This window comes from Geotrypetes seraphini, chromosome 2, assembly GCF_902459505.1.
Source record: "Geotrypetes seraphini chromosome 2, aGeoSer1.1, whole genome shotgun sequence".
Classification (NCBI taxonomy): Eukaryota; Metazoa; Chordata; class Amphibia; order Gymnophiona; family Dermophiidae; genus Geotrypetes; species Geotrypetes seraphini.
This window is the reverse complement of record NC_047085.1, coordinates 497,549,004-497,566,950: the sequence shown is the minus strand read 5'-3', so window position 1 is coordinate 497,566,950 and position 17,947 is coordinate 497,549,004. Positions and strand designations below refer to the sequence as shown.

General features: G+C 43.4%; 1 protein-coding gene across 1 annotated transcript; it reads left to right on the top strand.

The window, feature by feature from the left end:
* Window positions 1-5,144: 5,144 nt before the first annotated feature.
* Window positions 5,145-17,668, top strand: LOC117354451 (retinoic acid receptor responder protein 2-like). The gene is made up of 4 exons (XM_033932028.1): window positions 5,145-5,456; window positions 11,910-12,014; window positions 15,005-15,103; window positions 17,305-17,668. Exons 1-4 carry the CDS (start codon window positions 5,268-5,270, stop codon window positions 17,407-17,409), a joined length of 498 nt encoding a protein of 165 aa, XP_033787919.1. The 5' UTR covers window positions 5,145-5,267; the 3' UTR covers window positions 17,410-17,668.
* The last annotated feature ends 279 nt before the right edge of the window (window positions 17,669-17,947 follow it).

Below are 17,947 nucleotides of genomic sequence, written 5' to 3'. Positions count from 1 at the left end.
GCATGAAATAAATTTGCATCTAATGGAGGCAGTGTATTCAAATGAAGTTTATGCCGATTCATTGTGGCTACCCTGAAAACCTGACTGTCAAGGGGGGGACTCCAGGACCGACTTGAGAAACACTGTTCTAGTGAATGGTACTGATCCACATTGTTTTTGGCGTTCCTCTGCTTTCCCCCTCCTCCTGCATTTCCAATATCTTCTTGCCTAGGGTTACCTGATGTCGGGGGAAATACGGACATGTCCTACAGGGGTGGGGGTGGCCTCGGACTAAGTCACAATGTATGCAGAGTGGGAGGGAGGGGGCAGAAGGACAGCTACCAGAACCCGGCAGCTAATCGGACATAGGCCAATATTCAGACCACCACTTGGTTAGCTTTGTGGCTAAAGTTTTTGCTGTCCTAACATTAAGTTGTTTACTTAACCACTTAACCCAGAGGATGTGGTAAGAGCGGATAGCGTAGCTGGTTTTAAAAAAGGTTTGGACAAGTTCCTGGAGGAAAAGTCCATAGTCTGTTATTGAGAAAGACATGGGGGAAGCCACTACTTGCCCTGGATCGGTAGCATGGAATGTTGCTACTCCTTGGGTTTTGGCCAGGTACTAGGGACCTGGAGTGGCCACCGTGAGAACGGGCTACTGGACTTGATGGACCATTGTTCTGACCCAGTAACGCTATTCTTATGTTCACTTAGCAGTATGAATACGGCTGCTAACCGGTTAGGTCCTATCTTAATTGCACCCATAGACTGCCCCTGCATGAACCAGAAAGTGCCGGAACAGTCTGTTGTGATATTCCGTGGCACCACTGCTGAATGGTTCATAGACATAATCGCGGAAGACAAAGGCGCGCGCCGACAACTGAGCGCAAGACGGAGGCGCGCGCCGAAGAAAATTACTGTTTATAGGGGCTCCGACGGGGGTTTTGTTGGGGAGCCCCCACACTTTACTTAATACAGATCGCGGCGGCGTTGGGGGGGGTTTGGGGGGTTGTAACCCCCCACATTTTACTGGAAACTTAACTTTTTCCCTAAAAACAGGGAAAAAGTGAAGTTTTCAGTAAAATGTGGGGGGTTACAACCCCCCAAACCCCCCACAATGCGGCGCGATCTGTATTAAGTAAAGTGGGGGGGGGGTTCCCCCACGCCCCCCGTTGGAGCCCCTAAAAACTGTAATTTTCTTTGGTGCATGCCTCCGCGCTGCGCTCAATTGTCTGCGCGCGCCTTTGTCCCGGCGCGCTTTTGACCTTACACCCTGCTGAATATCGGCACTTAGGCGGTCAGAAGGGATTTAACTGGGCAAGAGCCTCACCTCCCTGGTTAAATCGCTTCGAATACTGGGCCCAAAGGGTTAACTAAAAAATAAGGAGAAATTGAGTGAAGAAAGAACGCAGCGAGTTGCAGTCAAGGGCAGAGATTTTATTTTATTTATTTATTTCTAATATTTCTAGACCGTCTAAAACTCTAAAACTAAGCGGTTAACAATTGAAAAATATTCACAATAATTCATACACATTACATTTACCAAATGCGTTAAATAACATTACAATTACACAGCAATCTCATCCCCTAAATATAATTTGGAGAGCTCAAAGAATTTACACATTAGCCATCACTGTATATAAAATGCAATAACCACAGCTTAGAATTCTTCAGATAAATCTACCAAGTACTTTTTTTTTTTTTTTTTTTTTAAATCTTTATCGATTTTCAAACTTTAACAGTGCAATACAATTAATTTAAACATAAACACTACACAGAACGCACTTTAAATACACAAATAATTCAGAAACAATCATTTTTCTACCAAGTACTTTAAAATAAACCCTCCACAAACAGTTTTGTCTTCAACATCTTTCTACATTGTAAGCGGTCGGAACAGGTCCTCAGGACGTACGTAAGGGAAAGAAATGTCTTCTGGCTTTTCTCACAGCACGAAAGGAAGGCAAAAAGATAGGAACTTCCTGTAATTAGAAATCCTATAAAAATGAGCTGTTTCTTTGTCTAAGCAGAGGGACGTGCGGCTGCACAGATGATGTGCTGTTTTGCCTTTATTTTAGAATGGCAAGGCACGTAAAGGGGGATTTTTGATGGGAAGTCTAAGTCCGACTTTGCATGGCTCCCGCACGACGTCCAAACGTCAGTGTGGAGAAACTTCCATTTTTGGTTACCAGATTTTACATACGTAAAATCTAGACCCATAGACCCTCCCCCCAGGCCCATCCAGTTCCACCCATCCTCATCCCATTATGCCCGCGCCATGTCCTAGCTCCGCCCCCTCAGCCTGCTCGTCTTGGTCGGGAGGACATCCACACATGTACGGATGCCTCTCCCGATGCGATCTGCTTTTCAAAACCTAGACAAAGTGCCAGGTTTTGAAAAGCTGTCTGGACGCCTGGACATACCCTCTAAAAAGAGGACATGTACCAGATGTCTGGTAACCCTAAAATGACCTATTTAGCTGTCTTTGCCGTCAGGATGCCCAGCCTTAGGACGTCCAACTTTGTTTGCCATTTTCGACCAGAAAAACATCCAAGTTCAAAACTTTCAAATCCAGACAATTTGGATGTGGGAGGGGCCAGCATTGTAATGGACTGGCCACACAGACATGGCAGAAGAGCAGTGGGACACCTTAGAGAGCATAAAGTGTGTCAGATGTACATCTCCTCATAATTTATGCTGAGTCCTCCAAAACTCCTCCAAAACCTACTATATCCACCTGTCTGTTAGACAATTTTTCCCCTGTCCCCACGGGAACTCATTTTCCTGTCCCGTCCCCGCGAGTTCTTTTCCTGTCCCTGCCCCATTCCTGCAAGCTCTGTCCTCATCTGCACAAGCCTCCAACACTTGAAAATCATAAGTAGCAACATTCCAGAGCTCAGACTGTGATGTCATAATGCCTCATTCCACCAATGCCTAAGCTTCGTCCTCATCTGCGCAAGCCTCCAACACTTTAAAATCATAAGTAGCAACATTCTAGAGCTCAGATTGTGATGTCATAATGCCTCATTCCACCAATGCCTAAGCTCCGACCTCATCTGCGCAAGCCTCCAACACTTTAAAATCATAAGTAGCAACATTCTAGAGCTCAGATTGTGATGTCATAATGCCTCATTCCACCAATGCCTAAGCTCTGTCCTCATCTACATAAGCCTCAAACACTTGAAAATCATAAGTGTTCGAGGCTTGTGTGGTTAAGGCTGAGCTTACAGGAATGGGGCAGGGGCAGGGACAGTGACAAAATTCACGGGGATGGGACAGGGAAATTGAGTTCCTGCAGGGACGGGGACAAATCTGTCTCTGTATCATTATCTACTATCACCCCTATAGCCCTTATGTCTGTAGGTGGCATTGATATGGCAGTATAATATGGTTTTGGTGGCCTCACATTTTTCATCATAAATATAGTGGTTAGAGTGGCTTATGGGCCTGGTTCTTCTTCTTTATGATTGACACAGTTTCACTACCTTCAGGTCTTTAGATATGATCAGGTGCCTTTCCTTTTTCTTATTGTTAGTCGAGGACAGTATCTTTTCTAGACTTTCATCACTGGACATGACATTTTTTGAGATACAGACCATAGAAGTGCTATAGGGTCACTGCTCCGAGCTCCTAAACTCTAAAGATTCTGTGGGTGACCTTGAAATAGTGGCGTACCAAGGGGGGTAGGCGGTGGTCCATCCTGGGTGCAGACCATAAGGGGTGCTCCCAGGGTTGGTGACATGGTCCAGTAACTTAATTGCTCTGCTGGCATCAGGCCTTCCTCTCTGTTGGGTCCTACATTTGCAGAACCAGGAGAATGGCCCAACACTGGCAGAGCAGCAAGTCAAGGCTGCCGACAATGAGAGAATGCTCTGAACAGTCTTCTTGTGGCCCTCTGGGACCTTTCCTCTGCCATGTCACTGATGACATCACTGATGATGTGGCGCAGAGAAGCTACAGGCCACAAAAAAAATCTTATGGTAGGTGTTGATCAGGTTCAGAGGTGTTGCACAGGTGGATGAGAGGGAGGGATGGATAACTGCTACAAGGAGGGATAGGAGAGAAGGAGGAATAATTGTTGGACGTGAGGTGAAGGAGAGGAAGGGAGTGTAACAAAGAGGTAGAAAGGGGCGAGAGGGAGAAATCCTGCATATGGTGAAGAGAGAAGGAGAAATGTTGGACATAGAGTGGAGGGCAGGGAGAGATGCTGCATGGAAGGGAATAGAGAGGTTTGACCCAGGGCACAAGGCAGGGAGAGAGAGACAAGAGATGATAGACAGTGGAAATAAAATGTTGGATATGGCAGTGGAAGGGAAGGTCCAGAGATGGAAGATGGATGATGAGCACGGAGAAAGAGAAAATGTCAAATGGGCAGGAGACCCTGGTGAGCAAGTTAACAGAAGACAAACAGAAACCAGAGCCTGGTTTGAATAATAAAATGACCAGACAACAAAAGGTAGAAAAAAATAATTTTATTTTCTATTTTCTGATTAAAATATGCCAGATTTGAAATGTGTATCCTGCCAGAGCTGGTGAAAACAGCAAGTGTAAGCTAGGACCTAAAACAGAGAGGAAAAGTGGGTTTTTGTTTATTTTGTTTACACCTCAGCGCCTGCGTGGGGTTGGAGAGGTTGTAACCCTATGCAATGTTCTATTGTAAGAGTGTGAATGTTAAACTGTAACCCGTTCTGAGCACTCTGGGGAGGACGAGATTTAAAACTAACTAACTAAATAAAATTACTAAAAATATATATTTTTTAACATGGGGGGGGGTGGTGTTAAAAAATGATCGTCCCTGGGTGTCACATTCCCTAGGTACGCCACTGCCTTGGAAATGTGTCTTGGTGGTTGTTTGTGGACGCAGCAGTTTTTGGAATATTCCACATGGCTTTCCTGGCCGCAGGATGAGGGGCAGCCTACAATACACTTCATGCAAAGGGTTTCAGAAGGGAAACAACCAGCTGTTCCTAAAGGATCACGTTGCAATATCTCTGTCCTTCCACTGCCTACTGAAGGTGGGGTCCTGAGGGGAAAAGGAATGCACACCATAAAAAATAAACACAGCAGGACGAAAACATGACTGTCCTGGGTCAAGCTGTGATTGGCCACTTTTAAACATGTCTTTGCCAAAGGTCGGCTCTGAGGCCTGGGGGGGGAGGAGGAGGGAGTAGAAACAACAATGGCTAAGTAATAAGTTAATGGAAGACCAGGGTCCGTATTAAACTTTAGCTTTGGAAGGGATCAGGAATGTTGCCCTCGGGCCTGTAGGAAAACAGCGGAAGAAAATCATGAAGAGAGCTCTCGCTGCTTTTTACCTCGGCTTCGCTGTTGCCATCATGCTTGCTGCCGGCGTCGAGGAAGAGGAGCTGACGGATGTGCAGAAGAAGGTGCTGGACCTCTCGCTGCAGGAATACCACGAAAAAGAGCATGTGATGAACGCATTCAAAGTCTCCTCCGTTCAGAGCGCCACCGAAACGGTGAGTGAAGAGCAGCAAGCTGCTGGGACTGGGTCAAACACGGACCTCGCGGATCTTAATCGCATGCCCTTAAAAATCTGCTCACCTCGGGGGGAGGGGAGCGGGATCCCTGAGGTCTGCGGGAGTTAAAACGAGGATCTCTTCGGGGTCCGCATTTTACCCAATCCCAACCACAAAGAGAAAAGAAATCAGCAAGTGGGGAAGTTACGGCACGGACCCCACGGAACTAAAAGTGCATGGCCTTAAAAAGAAAGTGGCCGGGGATCCTCGATTTTTAACTCCCGCGGGCCTCACGGATCTCGCTGGAGGGGGAGTAAGATGAGGATACATGGGGTGAGAGGGATTCGTGAGGCCCGTGGGAGTTAAAACAAGGATCCCTGCAGACCCCCATGCCATGGCTGCTTTCTTTTTAAGGTCATGCGATAGACATCCGTGAGCTCTGTAGAACCCTCATTTACAGGTGTGTCAGAGGTAAATTGATATTGCGAACCACAGCTGTCAAAACTGAGCTACGTAGATTTTCAAGGGCGTGCAGTTAAGATCCGTGAGGTCCCCGAGGTCTGTGTTTTACCCAGTCCCCAAGCTGCTTTCATTTGAAACGAAATAGGACATTTCCTCTTTTGTACTGATTGACTGGGATTTATTAACCACCTTTATGAAAAGATTCACACAAGGCAGTGAACAGCAGGTCCAGGTTGACATAAAACATACAATTTTATGAACAGCATAATAAAATGACCAAATATTAGTATAAATACAATCAGTGAAACCAGCCAGCCCTGGAGCTTTCTTCCCTTAAATAAAACGCAGTGCTAAACCCCTACAGTTTTCCTACCCAACTCCGGTTGCTCAGTGATTTTCCGGAACCTCTCACTTCTCTTTAACCCTTCCGCTGCTGAACAATATGAGGAAATAAGGTGAAGCAGTGGGAGAGGGGATACAAATGTTTAATATAAACTGTAGAAAGTTCACACTTAGGATATAATTTAAAAAAAATTTAAACACAAGTTGTATGCATAAAATGTTATTTTTAGAATTTATATACCACTTATAGTCTAAGAAGCGGTTTACATTCAGGTACTCAAGCAATTCCCCTTATCTGTCCTGGTGGGCTCACACTCTCTCTAATGTACTTGGGATAATGGGGGATTAAGTGACTTACCCAAGGTCACAAGGAGCAGCATGGGATTTGAATCCATAACCTCAGGGTGCTGAGGCTGTAGCTCTAATCACAGTACAACACACTTCCCATAGACACAGAAATGACTGTGTGGACCAGTGTTTCCCAACCCTGTCTTGCGGAACCCCCAGCCAGTCGGGTTTTCAAGATATCCCTAATCAATATGCATGAGAGAGATTTGCAAACCTGTCACTTCCATTATATGCAAATCTCTCTCATGCATATTGATTAGGGATATCTTGAAAACCCGACTGGCTGGGGGGGTCCCCCAGGACAGGGTTGGGAACCACTGATATAGATTATACCCGTACAGTATGTAGGAGCATAAATTCATGTGAACTAGAGTCTTTTATACACGTTTTCCATGTGTGCATTGTGCAGCTTTTTGTACTCATATAAAAGCCCAAATCCATGAGATTGCGCTTACCTTCATCCAAATCAAACAGGCTTCAGACAATATCATTCCACGGAACACTCCTTAATAGGCATGACATCTTCCATACTCTATCATCTTGACCATCATTCATCTGTCCTTCTGATTTCAATTGATCTCTCATCAGCTTTTGATACTATCGACCATGCTCTTTTACTAAATAGACTTCAATCTATCGGTATCTCAGATCAAGTACTTTCTTGGTTTCATTCCTATTTTGACAATCGCTCTTCCACTGTTGTCTTTAATAATACTACTTCTGAAAGTCTCTCAGTTCCATATGGAATTCTGCAGGAATTGATTCTTTCTCCTCTTCTATTTAATATTTTTCTTGCACCCCTCATGACCCTCTGTCAATCTATTGGTTTTACCGTATTCGCTTATGCGGATGACATACAGCTTCTACATTCCCTGTATCCAAACAGTTCCCTTGAAGTATCCGCTATTAATGCAAAACTTGAACAGATTCATCACTGGCTTGAATTAAATAGATTGGCGCTAAACATTGATAAAACAAACGTTATACTCTTTCCTTGGAAAGACAGTTTTACTCTTTCTTTCCCAATCACCATTAAAGGCATTTCTTTGAAATTGATTTATAAGATCAGGATTCTCGGAATTATTTTTGATGAAAAACTAACCTACCATGATCATGTTAGTTATGTCGTAAAATCTACTTTTTACAGGCTCCTTCAAATTCGCTCAATGGCAAAATTTTATGCCCCAAATCCTTAAATATACTGGTTCACTCTTTGGTCATTTCCAAGATTGACTACTGTAATGCCTTATTTAAAGGACTAGCTCAAAAAGAAATCAAACGTTTACAAATTATTCAAAATGCCTCAATCAAGCTTATTGAGAAAGCTAAGAAATTTGATCATGTTACTCCTTTACTTGAGAAAGCACATTGGTTACCAGTTGCTTATCGAATAATGTATAAATTATGTCTGCTCACTCTCAAATCCATACTATTCAAAACCCCTGCATTTATTCATAAAGTTTTAATTCCTTATACTACTTCGAGAGTACTACGGTCAACAGAACAATATCTATTGGTCGTTCCTTCTTTAAAAGTTATTAGTACACGACGTCATTCTATCTTCTCGGTTACGGCTCCCCAAGCTTGGAATGCCCTGCCAATTTACTTAAGAGAGGAAAGAGTTCTAGACAAATTTAAGAGCAAACTTAAGGGCTTCCTTTTTAAAGACGCTTTTAGTGATTAACTGAATTTCTTATGTTTTTAATCTCTCCTTAAATTACAATAAATTTCTTCCCCTTTTCCCAATGTGTTATTAACCTTAATTGTCTTTTATATTCAATTGTATTTCTTCCTGTAACTTTCCCATTGTTTGATCTTGTATGTAAAAATAGTCTTGTTAGTCATGTTATATTATGTTATGTATTTAATGATATTTTAATATGTTTAGTAATAATTTTGCTAGTCATGTATGTTTCCCTTGACTTTGTAATTTTTAGCTGTACATCGCTTAGAATTTGGAATAGGCGATTAATCAAATCTTATAATAAACTTGGAAACCTATATGTGCATTAATGGTATGCATTCACAAGAGTGCAATTTGAGTAGAGCAGAGGCGGAGTTGATATATTTTATGAAATACCTGGGTATATACAGAGTACGAGCACTAGGGTTGCCCAACTGAATCGAGATATGCCCAATACGAGGGGCTGCTGAAAAGTTCTCAGCCCAACCACGAAGAGAATGATGTGGAGCCATGAAACGTACAAGTTATTCCACACTTCTCTTGACACTTTTCAATGAGGCAAATGCATTTAGTAAATGGGCACAAGTATAGGGAAATCAAGCCATTGTGACATCACCAGTGAAGCTGGCTCGTAGGCATTAGTGGAACGAGGCATTATGACATCACAATACGAGGGGGCCACTGAAAAGTTCTCAGCCCAATCAAGAAGAGAATGATGTGAAGCCATGAAACGTACAAGTTATTCCACACTTTTCTAGACACTTTTCATTTCAATGATATGAAATGAAACAAAGTGTCAAGAAACGTGTGGAAGAACTTGTACGTTTCGTGGCTCCACATCTTTCTCTTCTTGGTCGGGCAGAGACCTTCTTAGCGACCCCTTGTATAGGGTTAACAGAATTCCTCATAAAAAAAGAGGACACTTGACCCCACCCCGTTCTACTCCCAGCCCTGCCCTGCTCTGGCCCAGCCTCACCACCACACAAACTTTGTGTCTCCTTCCCTGAGCTTGGGGCTGTGTCTACGTGCATGCACGGACAGATGACATCACATGCAAGCACACATGCATGTAAGGAACAGCATGGGTGTCCTTGAGCAGAAGGGTGATGGGTTTGCCCCAGACAGTGCCTGCGAAGGACAGACCAAACTTCCTGAAGAACTACCCTTTCCTACAGGCATCACTTGAGGCAGCCCACCAATCCCTTCTTCCCCAAGGAACCAAAACCACATAAGGAGGCCATTATATGACCGCTGACGCACGCATTTAGCCAAATCTAGCTTCCTCCAGTTTTGAGGCTCTACCTTTTCATTGTTCCCACCCAGATGGGCCCACTACACCAGTGGTTCCCAACCCTCTCCTGGAGGACCACCAGGCCAGTCGGGTTTTCAGGATAGCCCTAATGAATATGCATGAGAGAGATCTGCATATAATGGAGGTGCCAGGCATGCAAATCTGCTCCATGCATATTCATTAGGGCTATCCTGAAAACCCGACTGGCCTAGTGGTCCTCCAGGACAGGGTTGGGAACCACTGCACTACACTATCTCAGTGGTCTTCACTAGTTTTTAAGTCTGGGCCACTTTGAATTCTTTTTTTTTTTAACTTTATTTAGTTTTTAATGCCAACAAAAAGTGCAATAAAATTTACATACAAATAATAATAATCAAATAAGCACTTATAAACAATCAGAATCTATACAAAAGATAAAAATTTCCTACCCCATCCATTATTACCATCAGGAATAATACCAAAACAAAAGATATACCCCCCTCCTGCTACCACCCCCCCTGGATGTGTGGGTGCAATGGTTCATAGTCAAAAGCGTGTGACGACAAAGGCACGCTGATAACCCAGCGCAGACAACTGAGCGCAAGATGGAAGCGCGCCAAAGAAAAACAGTATTTTAAAGGGCTCCGACGGGGGGTGTTGGTGGGGAACTCCCCCACTTTACTTAATAGAGATTGCGCCAGCGTTGTGGGGGGGTTGTAACCCCCCCTCATTTACTGGAAACTTAACTTTTTCCCTCTTTTTTAGGGAAAAAGTGAAGTTTTCAGTATAATGTGGGGGGTTACAACCCCCCAAACCCCCCCACAACGCTGGCACGATCTCTATTAAGTAAAGTGGGGGGGGGGGTTCCACACCAACACCCCCCGTCGGAGCCCTTTAAAATACTGTTTTTCTTCGGCGCACTTCCGCCTTGCGCTCAGTTGTCTGCGCTGGGTAGTTGGCGCGCCTTTGTCGTCACGCGCTTTTGATCTGTCACCGGGTGCAATACAATGAAAAATAAAGATAAAGGGCAACTATAACAAATCTACAAAAGATGTCAATGGACCCCAAACCAATTTGAATATCTTATTATGCCCCAGCAAGTCAACATTCATTTTCTCATACTTATAAATTAAGCATAAGCTCGCCCACCAGAAAGGAAAACTAAAGCGATCCCAATTCTTCCAATTGCGAGTAATCATTTGCATGGCTATCCCGGTAATAATTTGGGCCACTTTGAATTCTAATTTGCTGAAGAAGAGCCACCAAATATCTTCCCATTGGGTGCGTGACACTTCCGAACAGTTAGTATCAATAACATCTATCCCAACTAACCCACCTTCAAATTTCAAGTTTCAAGTTTAATATGTATTTGATTAATCGCTTTGTCGTTATTCAAAGCGATGTACAAGTAATTAAAATTACAATATAAAAGAAATATTAAAATAAATAAAGACTAACGAGACAAAAACAATTTCGACAAGAACTGGAAACATAGGGATAGGTAGGGGAAGAAATTACAATATATAATAGAAGTGTCTTTTCGTCGGGGATATCGTCAAGGCGGTGTGTATTTCTAAACACATTTTCTTCATCTACCGGAAATGCCTTGTCTTCAAGCATGTGGCTGCTTCTCCTGTTCACTTTCCCATTTTTGTCCTTAGCTATGACGGAGGCAGAGAGTAGCAGAAAAAAAATAGATGGGGGCCACCATAGAAATCTCCAGGGCCACCAATGGCTTCCAGGTTTTGCATTAAAGAACATTGCTTTATCTCCTCTTTTAGGGTTACCATATGGCTCCAGAAAAAGGAGGACGGATTGAGACATCCGGGTTTTACTTCTACTGAATGCAATGGAAGTAAAGAGGACAGATAGAGACATCTGGGCTTTTACTTCTAACGAAACCAATGGAAGTAAAACCCGGATGTCTCAATCCGTCCTCCTTTTTCTGGAGCCATATGGGAACCCTACGCTCTTCTGCTTGATTTGTGTTGCTGTGTATTCTGGCTTGTTCACAATACACAAGAAAACAAATTGAAACAAACTGCAAAAAAAAAAAAAAAAAAAAAAAAAAGTCCAAAAACTGGGAGCAAAGTCTATCTAAATAAAAATTGAAACCAAACCAAACTTTTTTTCTCTTTACATTTCTAGTGGTCAAGGTTTGTACCTACTATTTCCACACATTTGTTCCTCTTGAGGGGAGTGAGGGGTGTCCTGCTATTTTCGGCTATGAAATAGTGGGCAGTAGGGGACAAATACAAAGGACAACTGATGCTTACTGTAAAAAAAAAAAAAATAAATGGCAGCTGAACTTTCACTGACTTACTGTTTCTTTTCTTCCCTAATGAAGGTATTCTCCCAAGGAACTTTTGTTCAGTTGCAGCTCCTACTTAAACAAACAACCTGCAAGAAGAGCCATTGGCAAAGGAAAGACTGCAAGATTCTAAGAAGACCGGTAAGTATTGCCATTGGCCAGGCAGCCTTACACCACCCATTCATCCCTCCCTAGGGATACCAGATTTTACTATTGTAAAAAATGGCCCTGCCCCCAGCCCTCCCCAGTCCCACCCTGTTTTGCCCAAATCACGCCCCATTCCACCCCAGCATAGACCCCCTCAACCTGTTCTTGTGTTCAGAGCTGCGTCGGGAGGACATCTGCTAATGCATATGTGTGACATGATGACATTACATGCATGCACATGCGCAGATGCACTACGGTGACATTACATGCATGCATGTGTGCATGTGACATAGAGAAGCTGCACCATACTTATAGAAATATGCTGGCACTGTTTGTATAAGGTTTTTTTTCTCTCTCCATTGTATATGTCCAAACTGATTTATTTCTGATTTGCCAAATGCTGCTATAATACTTATTACTAGAATAAAAAGTTATTTGCTTTGGAATATACAATGCAATCTTGGGGGGGGGGGGGTTGTTTTTCCTTCACGATGGATCCCCAGTGAGGTAAAGTAAGCAGCCTTTAGTTCACCGTTTCATTCTCTACTAGAAAGTGACTGTGTTGACATGTGTGGCCATAGAAGAAGGGCTAAAAATTTGCTGCTTTTATGTGGCTCAAAGACAAAATGTTAATGCTTCCAGTTTGGATAAGTTTAAGTCCTGAGACATCGCCATACAGTTTAAAACTCTCCAAGAGCATAGGAAATAAGTGCAAAGGTCTCGAGAGGAGAACCAGCAAGTCATCAACAAATGCTGGTATCTTAAAAAGTCCGAGAGCCTATCACCATTCCTTCTAATTTGGGGTTCATTTGTATGTCTCTAATCAGGGGTCTAGAGTCAAAGCAAAGAAGAACGGAGACAAGGAGCATCCTTGTCTGGTTCCCCTCTCTATTGAGAAGAACTCCGATAATAGTCCATTCACCCATACCTGTGCTCTCGGGAGATGATAAAGTGTTTCTATTGCTCTATAGAAAAGGTTTTGAAAGTCATAAGCTTATAAAACACCAAAAAGAAAACCTCATACCACCCTACCGAATGCCTTTTTGGCATCAAAGCTTATTAATAGTGTGGAATCATCCTTCAGTTTGGCTATCTCCAAGATAGATATTATCTTCCGCATGTTCTTAACAGTGGTCTTGCCTTTAACAAACCTCACTTGCGGTTCTACTATTAGTGAAGGTAACACCCTGGCCAAGCGGTTGGTCAGGATCTTAGCTAACAGTTTGGCTTCATAATTAAGCAATAAGATAAGTCAATAGGATTCCAGACATTCAGGATTGTTCCCTGGCTTCAGAAGCACTACTATTTGGGCACCGATAATTGAATCCGGTAAAGAGCCTCAGTCTAACATAGTATTGAAGGCCACAGCCATGGGATTTGATACCTCCTCTAGTAGTAGTTTGTAAAATTCTCCCTTGTAGCCATCTGGACCGGGTGCTTTTCCTAGGTATGGTCCAACGCATCTCTCCTTCTTTGACTGGAGTATTTAAAAGGTCCTGGTCCCGATGTGTCAATTGAGGTACAGTTATACTCAAAAAGTAAATATCACTCTCCAAGGGAGCCAGTGTTAGGGCTGAGTAGAGTTGTGTAAAAAATTCCATCGAATACTATTAATATATTTGTCACTACTGAACAAGGTTTTTATCTCTAATGTTGTTATTTTCACATGGCCTGTACTCTGCTTAACTACTCAGTGCTGACTGATGTAAAAATGCAAAGCACAGCTAAAGTTAGGCGCGGTTTGGGCATCCACGATAAGCGTCCTTTGTAGCTTCGTGCTCGGCACTGTTTAGACACCTAATTTTTGAGACGTCTTTTAGAGAATCGGGTTTCAGGTGAGAGTTAGATGTCCAAAGTTCGATGTCCTTAATGTTTATTATTATGACATTATTAGAATGGTGATTTTATGCCGTTTTTCATTATAATTGTGATACTGGGAGTTGGATCTGTTTAATGCTTTTATTTATTTCTCTTCCATCAGAGAGAGGGACTGGGATTCGAACCAGCAACATTAGGGTAGAAGGCCGTAGGTTTAAGCAGGGTGCTACACAGTGAGCTAGCAAGTTCAAAGCAATTGTAAAACTAGATCCTATAGGCATTGTAAAGGAAGTCTACTTTTCAGCATAGTTTGGGCTTCAGATAGACATGTACAGTCTTCCTCTCTTCCTGACAAGAGCAGGCAGCAGGGGGGACGGGGACAGGGCTAGGGCAGGACTGGGGGTGGGATTAGGATGTTAAAGGGCAGGGATGGGTGGAACTGGGAGGGCCTCTTTTACTAAGGTGCGCTAACCGATTTAGCGCGCGCTAAATGTTAACGCATGCATGTTAATCTATGGACGCATTAGCATTTAGCATTTTGCTAATTCGATTAGTGCACGCTAATTGGTTAGTGCACTTTAGTAAAAGATGGAGTAAGTGTACACCTCCCCCATTCCATGTGACTGATTTAAAAGTCATCCTTGACCCAACATATGGGAGTCAAGGTATTAAAATAAATCACCTTTTCTTTGGGAGAGGTGTCCCAACCTCTACTCCCCCCCCCCTCACACACACACCTTGGGTAAGGTCTGTCCACATTGCTTTAACAGTGGTTCTTCTAGGCATTAATCTAAAAGTGTATGTACACATTTGCAACTCTATTCTTATTTTATCTAGCCCTTTCCAAACCCTCCCTCCCACGCCCGCAAACATGTTTTCTTAATGAGAAAAAAATTGGAGAGAAAGTGAATGAGTATGTATCAGGGAGGAAGTTTATGGGGAGTATGAATGTCAAAGACAGAACAAAAGAGTGAAATAAAAAAGAGAAACAAAGAAGCCACGAAGAAAATCTTCCAGAGAGAGGTGAAATATTAGAATGCCATCAAGCTGCTATTTATTGCAGTAGACTGAAGACTTCACCCATGGGTCACTTCTGTTGATCAAATAATTTCTAAAAAGAGATGCTTTGTTTTTCTAAGTCGAAAGTTCTTTGTTATTCTAACCAGAGGAAATTGAACTGCATTACCTGCTATAAGATTGAAGAAGATAGTCTAGAAGTTGTGTCGTCTTATATGGACTGCATTCCAGAAGCGCTGCTGCAACCGGTAAGTGGTCGCTGCTAACTCTTTTACATCTGTATTTTAGCCAGCCATCTGGTCCTTCTGTAGCAGTCGTCATACATACCATATTTTTCACACTATAAGACGCATCTGACCATAAGATGCAACTAGGTTTAGAGGAGGAAAACAAAAAAAAAATATTCTGAACCAAATTGTGAACTAATATATTTAATAAAATATACCAGGCTCTGCACCCAACCCCACACTCCTTGCCAGGTTCTGCACTCTGTCCCCCCTCCCTGCCAGGCTCTGCACCCTGTCCCCCCCTCCCTGCCAGGCTCTGCACCCTGTCCCCCCTTCCCTAAAAGGCTCTGCACCCAGCCCCCTTCCCTACCAAGCTTTGCACCCAACCCCCTTCTCTCCCTGCCCTGCCAGGCTGTGCACCCTGTCCTCCCTCCCTGCCAGGCTCTGCACCCTTTCCCCCTTCTGGTGGTCTAGTGGTAGGCTGGGACAGGAGGGATCTAATTCTGGATTCTGAATTTTTTACACCCCCCCCCCCGTACCTTTTTTAATCCTGGTGGTCCAGCGGTGTATTTGCAGGAGTGAGCTTTCCGTGCTCCTGCCCTTCCATCACCATATCTCGCGGCCAGAGGCGCACAAGGCAGGAACGAGCTTTTCACACTCCAACCTGGGCCAGTCTGAAGTGCGAAAAGTTCGCTCTTGCCTTGTGCGCCACTTGCAGTGAGATATGGTGAGGCAGCCATCCAATGAGGGAGGGGCAGGAACGCAGCAAGCTCGCTCCTACCGATACACCACTGGAACACCAGGATTAAAAAAGGTACAGGGGGTGTAAAAAATTGCTATATTCGCGCTATAAGATACACAGACATTTCCACCCACTTGTGAGGGGAAAACAAGTGCATCTTATGGAGTGAAAAATACAGGAAATGTGAATAAAATAATTGTGTGTGAACAAAAAGCACCCCAGAAAACAAACCTAGGTGTTTGCCTCTTTGGGAAAATTTTGAGAACTAAGGGGAAGATTCTCAAAACTTCATGATAAAATCTGATGGGCTGCCATCGAGGTCGCTATTGTAAAAATTTAAAAAAGGTGAGTCATACTCAAAAGACCCCGCATGCAAATGAGGTTCATGGATGTTCACGTAGGCTCGCTAAATTTACTTGAGGTGAGTCGCTGGTGGTAGTGATCAGAATACACCCGCATATTAAAAAAAAGAATAAACCCAAATCAAAGATCATCAGGAGAGATGCCCACTCTCTCCTGCCATGCTTGCACAACCTCCAGACACCCACCCCTGACAGCAGGAGATGCCTACTCTCTTCTGCCATGCTTGCACAAACCCCCAACTCTACCCCCCCAAGCAGGAGGGATGCCCACTCCTTCGCCCCCAACTTCTCCGTGCCTCCAACGACCCCCCTGCCCCTCCCTACCTTATTCAGGAAGTCTGGCCGGACACCTATGCGCTCCAGCTGGCAGGTCCACCTCATACAAAATGGCAGAGCTTCCCCTTCCCGGTGCATTGTGGGATGTGCCGGGGAGGGGCTTAGGGCTTTGATTGGCCCAGACGCCTAAGGCCCCTTCCTATCAGGGCTGGCTGTGAGCAGCCTGTTTAAGAGCACTGCCTCATGCTGACCGGCTGCTGCTTCAGGTAAGGAAGGATGGGAACGTCTTCCATCCCTGCGGGATTCCTTCGATAACTATTCCCAAGCAACTCTCTAATTCATATCTACTAGGGATTAAAAATTGTGTGAGTGAACATTGAATTTCCCATCCAAGATTTATGTTTTGCAGCTCTCTAGTGTTTAAAAGAAGTTCTTAGGTGGTCAGCACCTGATTTTGACTGCCTTGTGTGCCTTTGAATGTTGATCAGTATACTGTATATGTAAGTTTCTGTTTTTATGTATTCAGCATAGATTGCTTAAAGTTATATGGGTAACTCTGGCCACGTGGATAGCAGGCCTAAAGTTAACCAGATAAGTTTATATAGATAACATAGACTGGTTATATTTAGGGGGAGATTTATCTGGTTCATCTCTGCTGACTAGCCATAATATCAGGCTCACGAGGGGTAGGATCAGGACTACCAGGAACAGTAGTAGACGCAAAGACAGTAATATAAGTTTAAAAAATTGGGATGACAGGGGGGGATCCTTAATTGTGAAGGCAACTGGACAAAGTAGATGGGATGTACTGTCCTTTTCAGCCCTTCTTCCTCTGCCTGCAGATTCGAGAAGAAGGAAGAAAAGAGAAGTGCAAAGAAGTGAAAGAAGCCAGTGAATCTGGCCTCAGTCTTCCTGGTACCTTCAGCTTCTCGAGAAAACCTCGCTAGGCAGACACAAGTACTTAAAGAGGAACTGAAGGGAAAGAAGCGGAAATATGAGCACTCTGAATACAAGTCAGTGTCCCCGCTGTGAGGGGTAGGAATGGAGCTAATCATCATCTTAGTAGTCGTCATACCATGTTATCATTACCATCATTTATTTATATTCTGTTGTGTTCCTGTCAAGTTCCCAAAGTGGAATGTATCAGTAAAAAATACGTATTTAGAAACAAATGATTAATAATAAAATTCTATAACAAAAATACAATATACAGTACTACATGTATGAAACAGAACACAACTCGCAAGAAATAAAACGCAACTTATAATGTTAGCATAAACAACAAGAAGCAATTCATGAAGAACAAATTGTAAAAACGTTTAGAATCTCACTAAAACATATACTATTTCTTAAAAATCATGTTCCAATCATTGTAGTCATGGCCTGGACCGCGTTGCCAGAGGATGTGGTAAGAGCGGATAGCGTAACTGGTTTTAAGAAAGGTTTGGACAAATTCCTGGAGGAAAAGTCCATAGTCTGTTATTG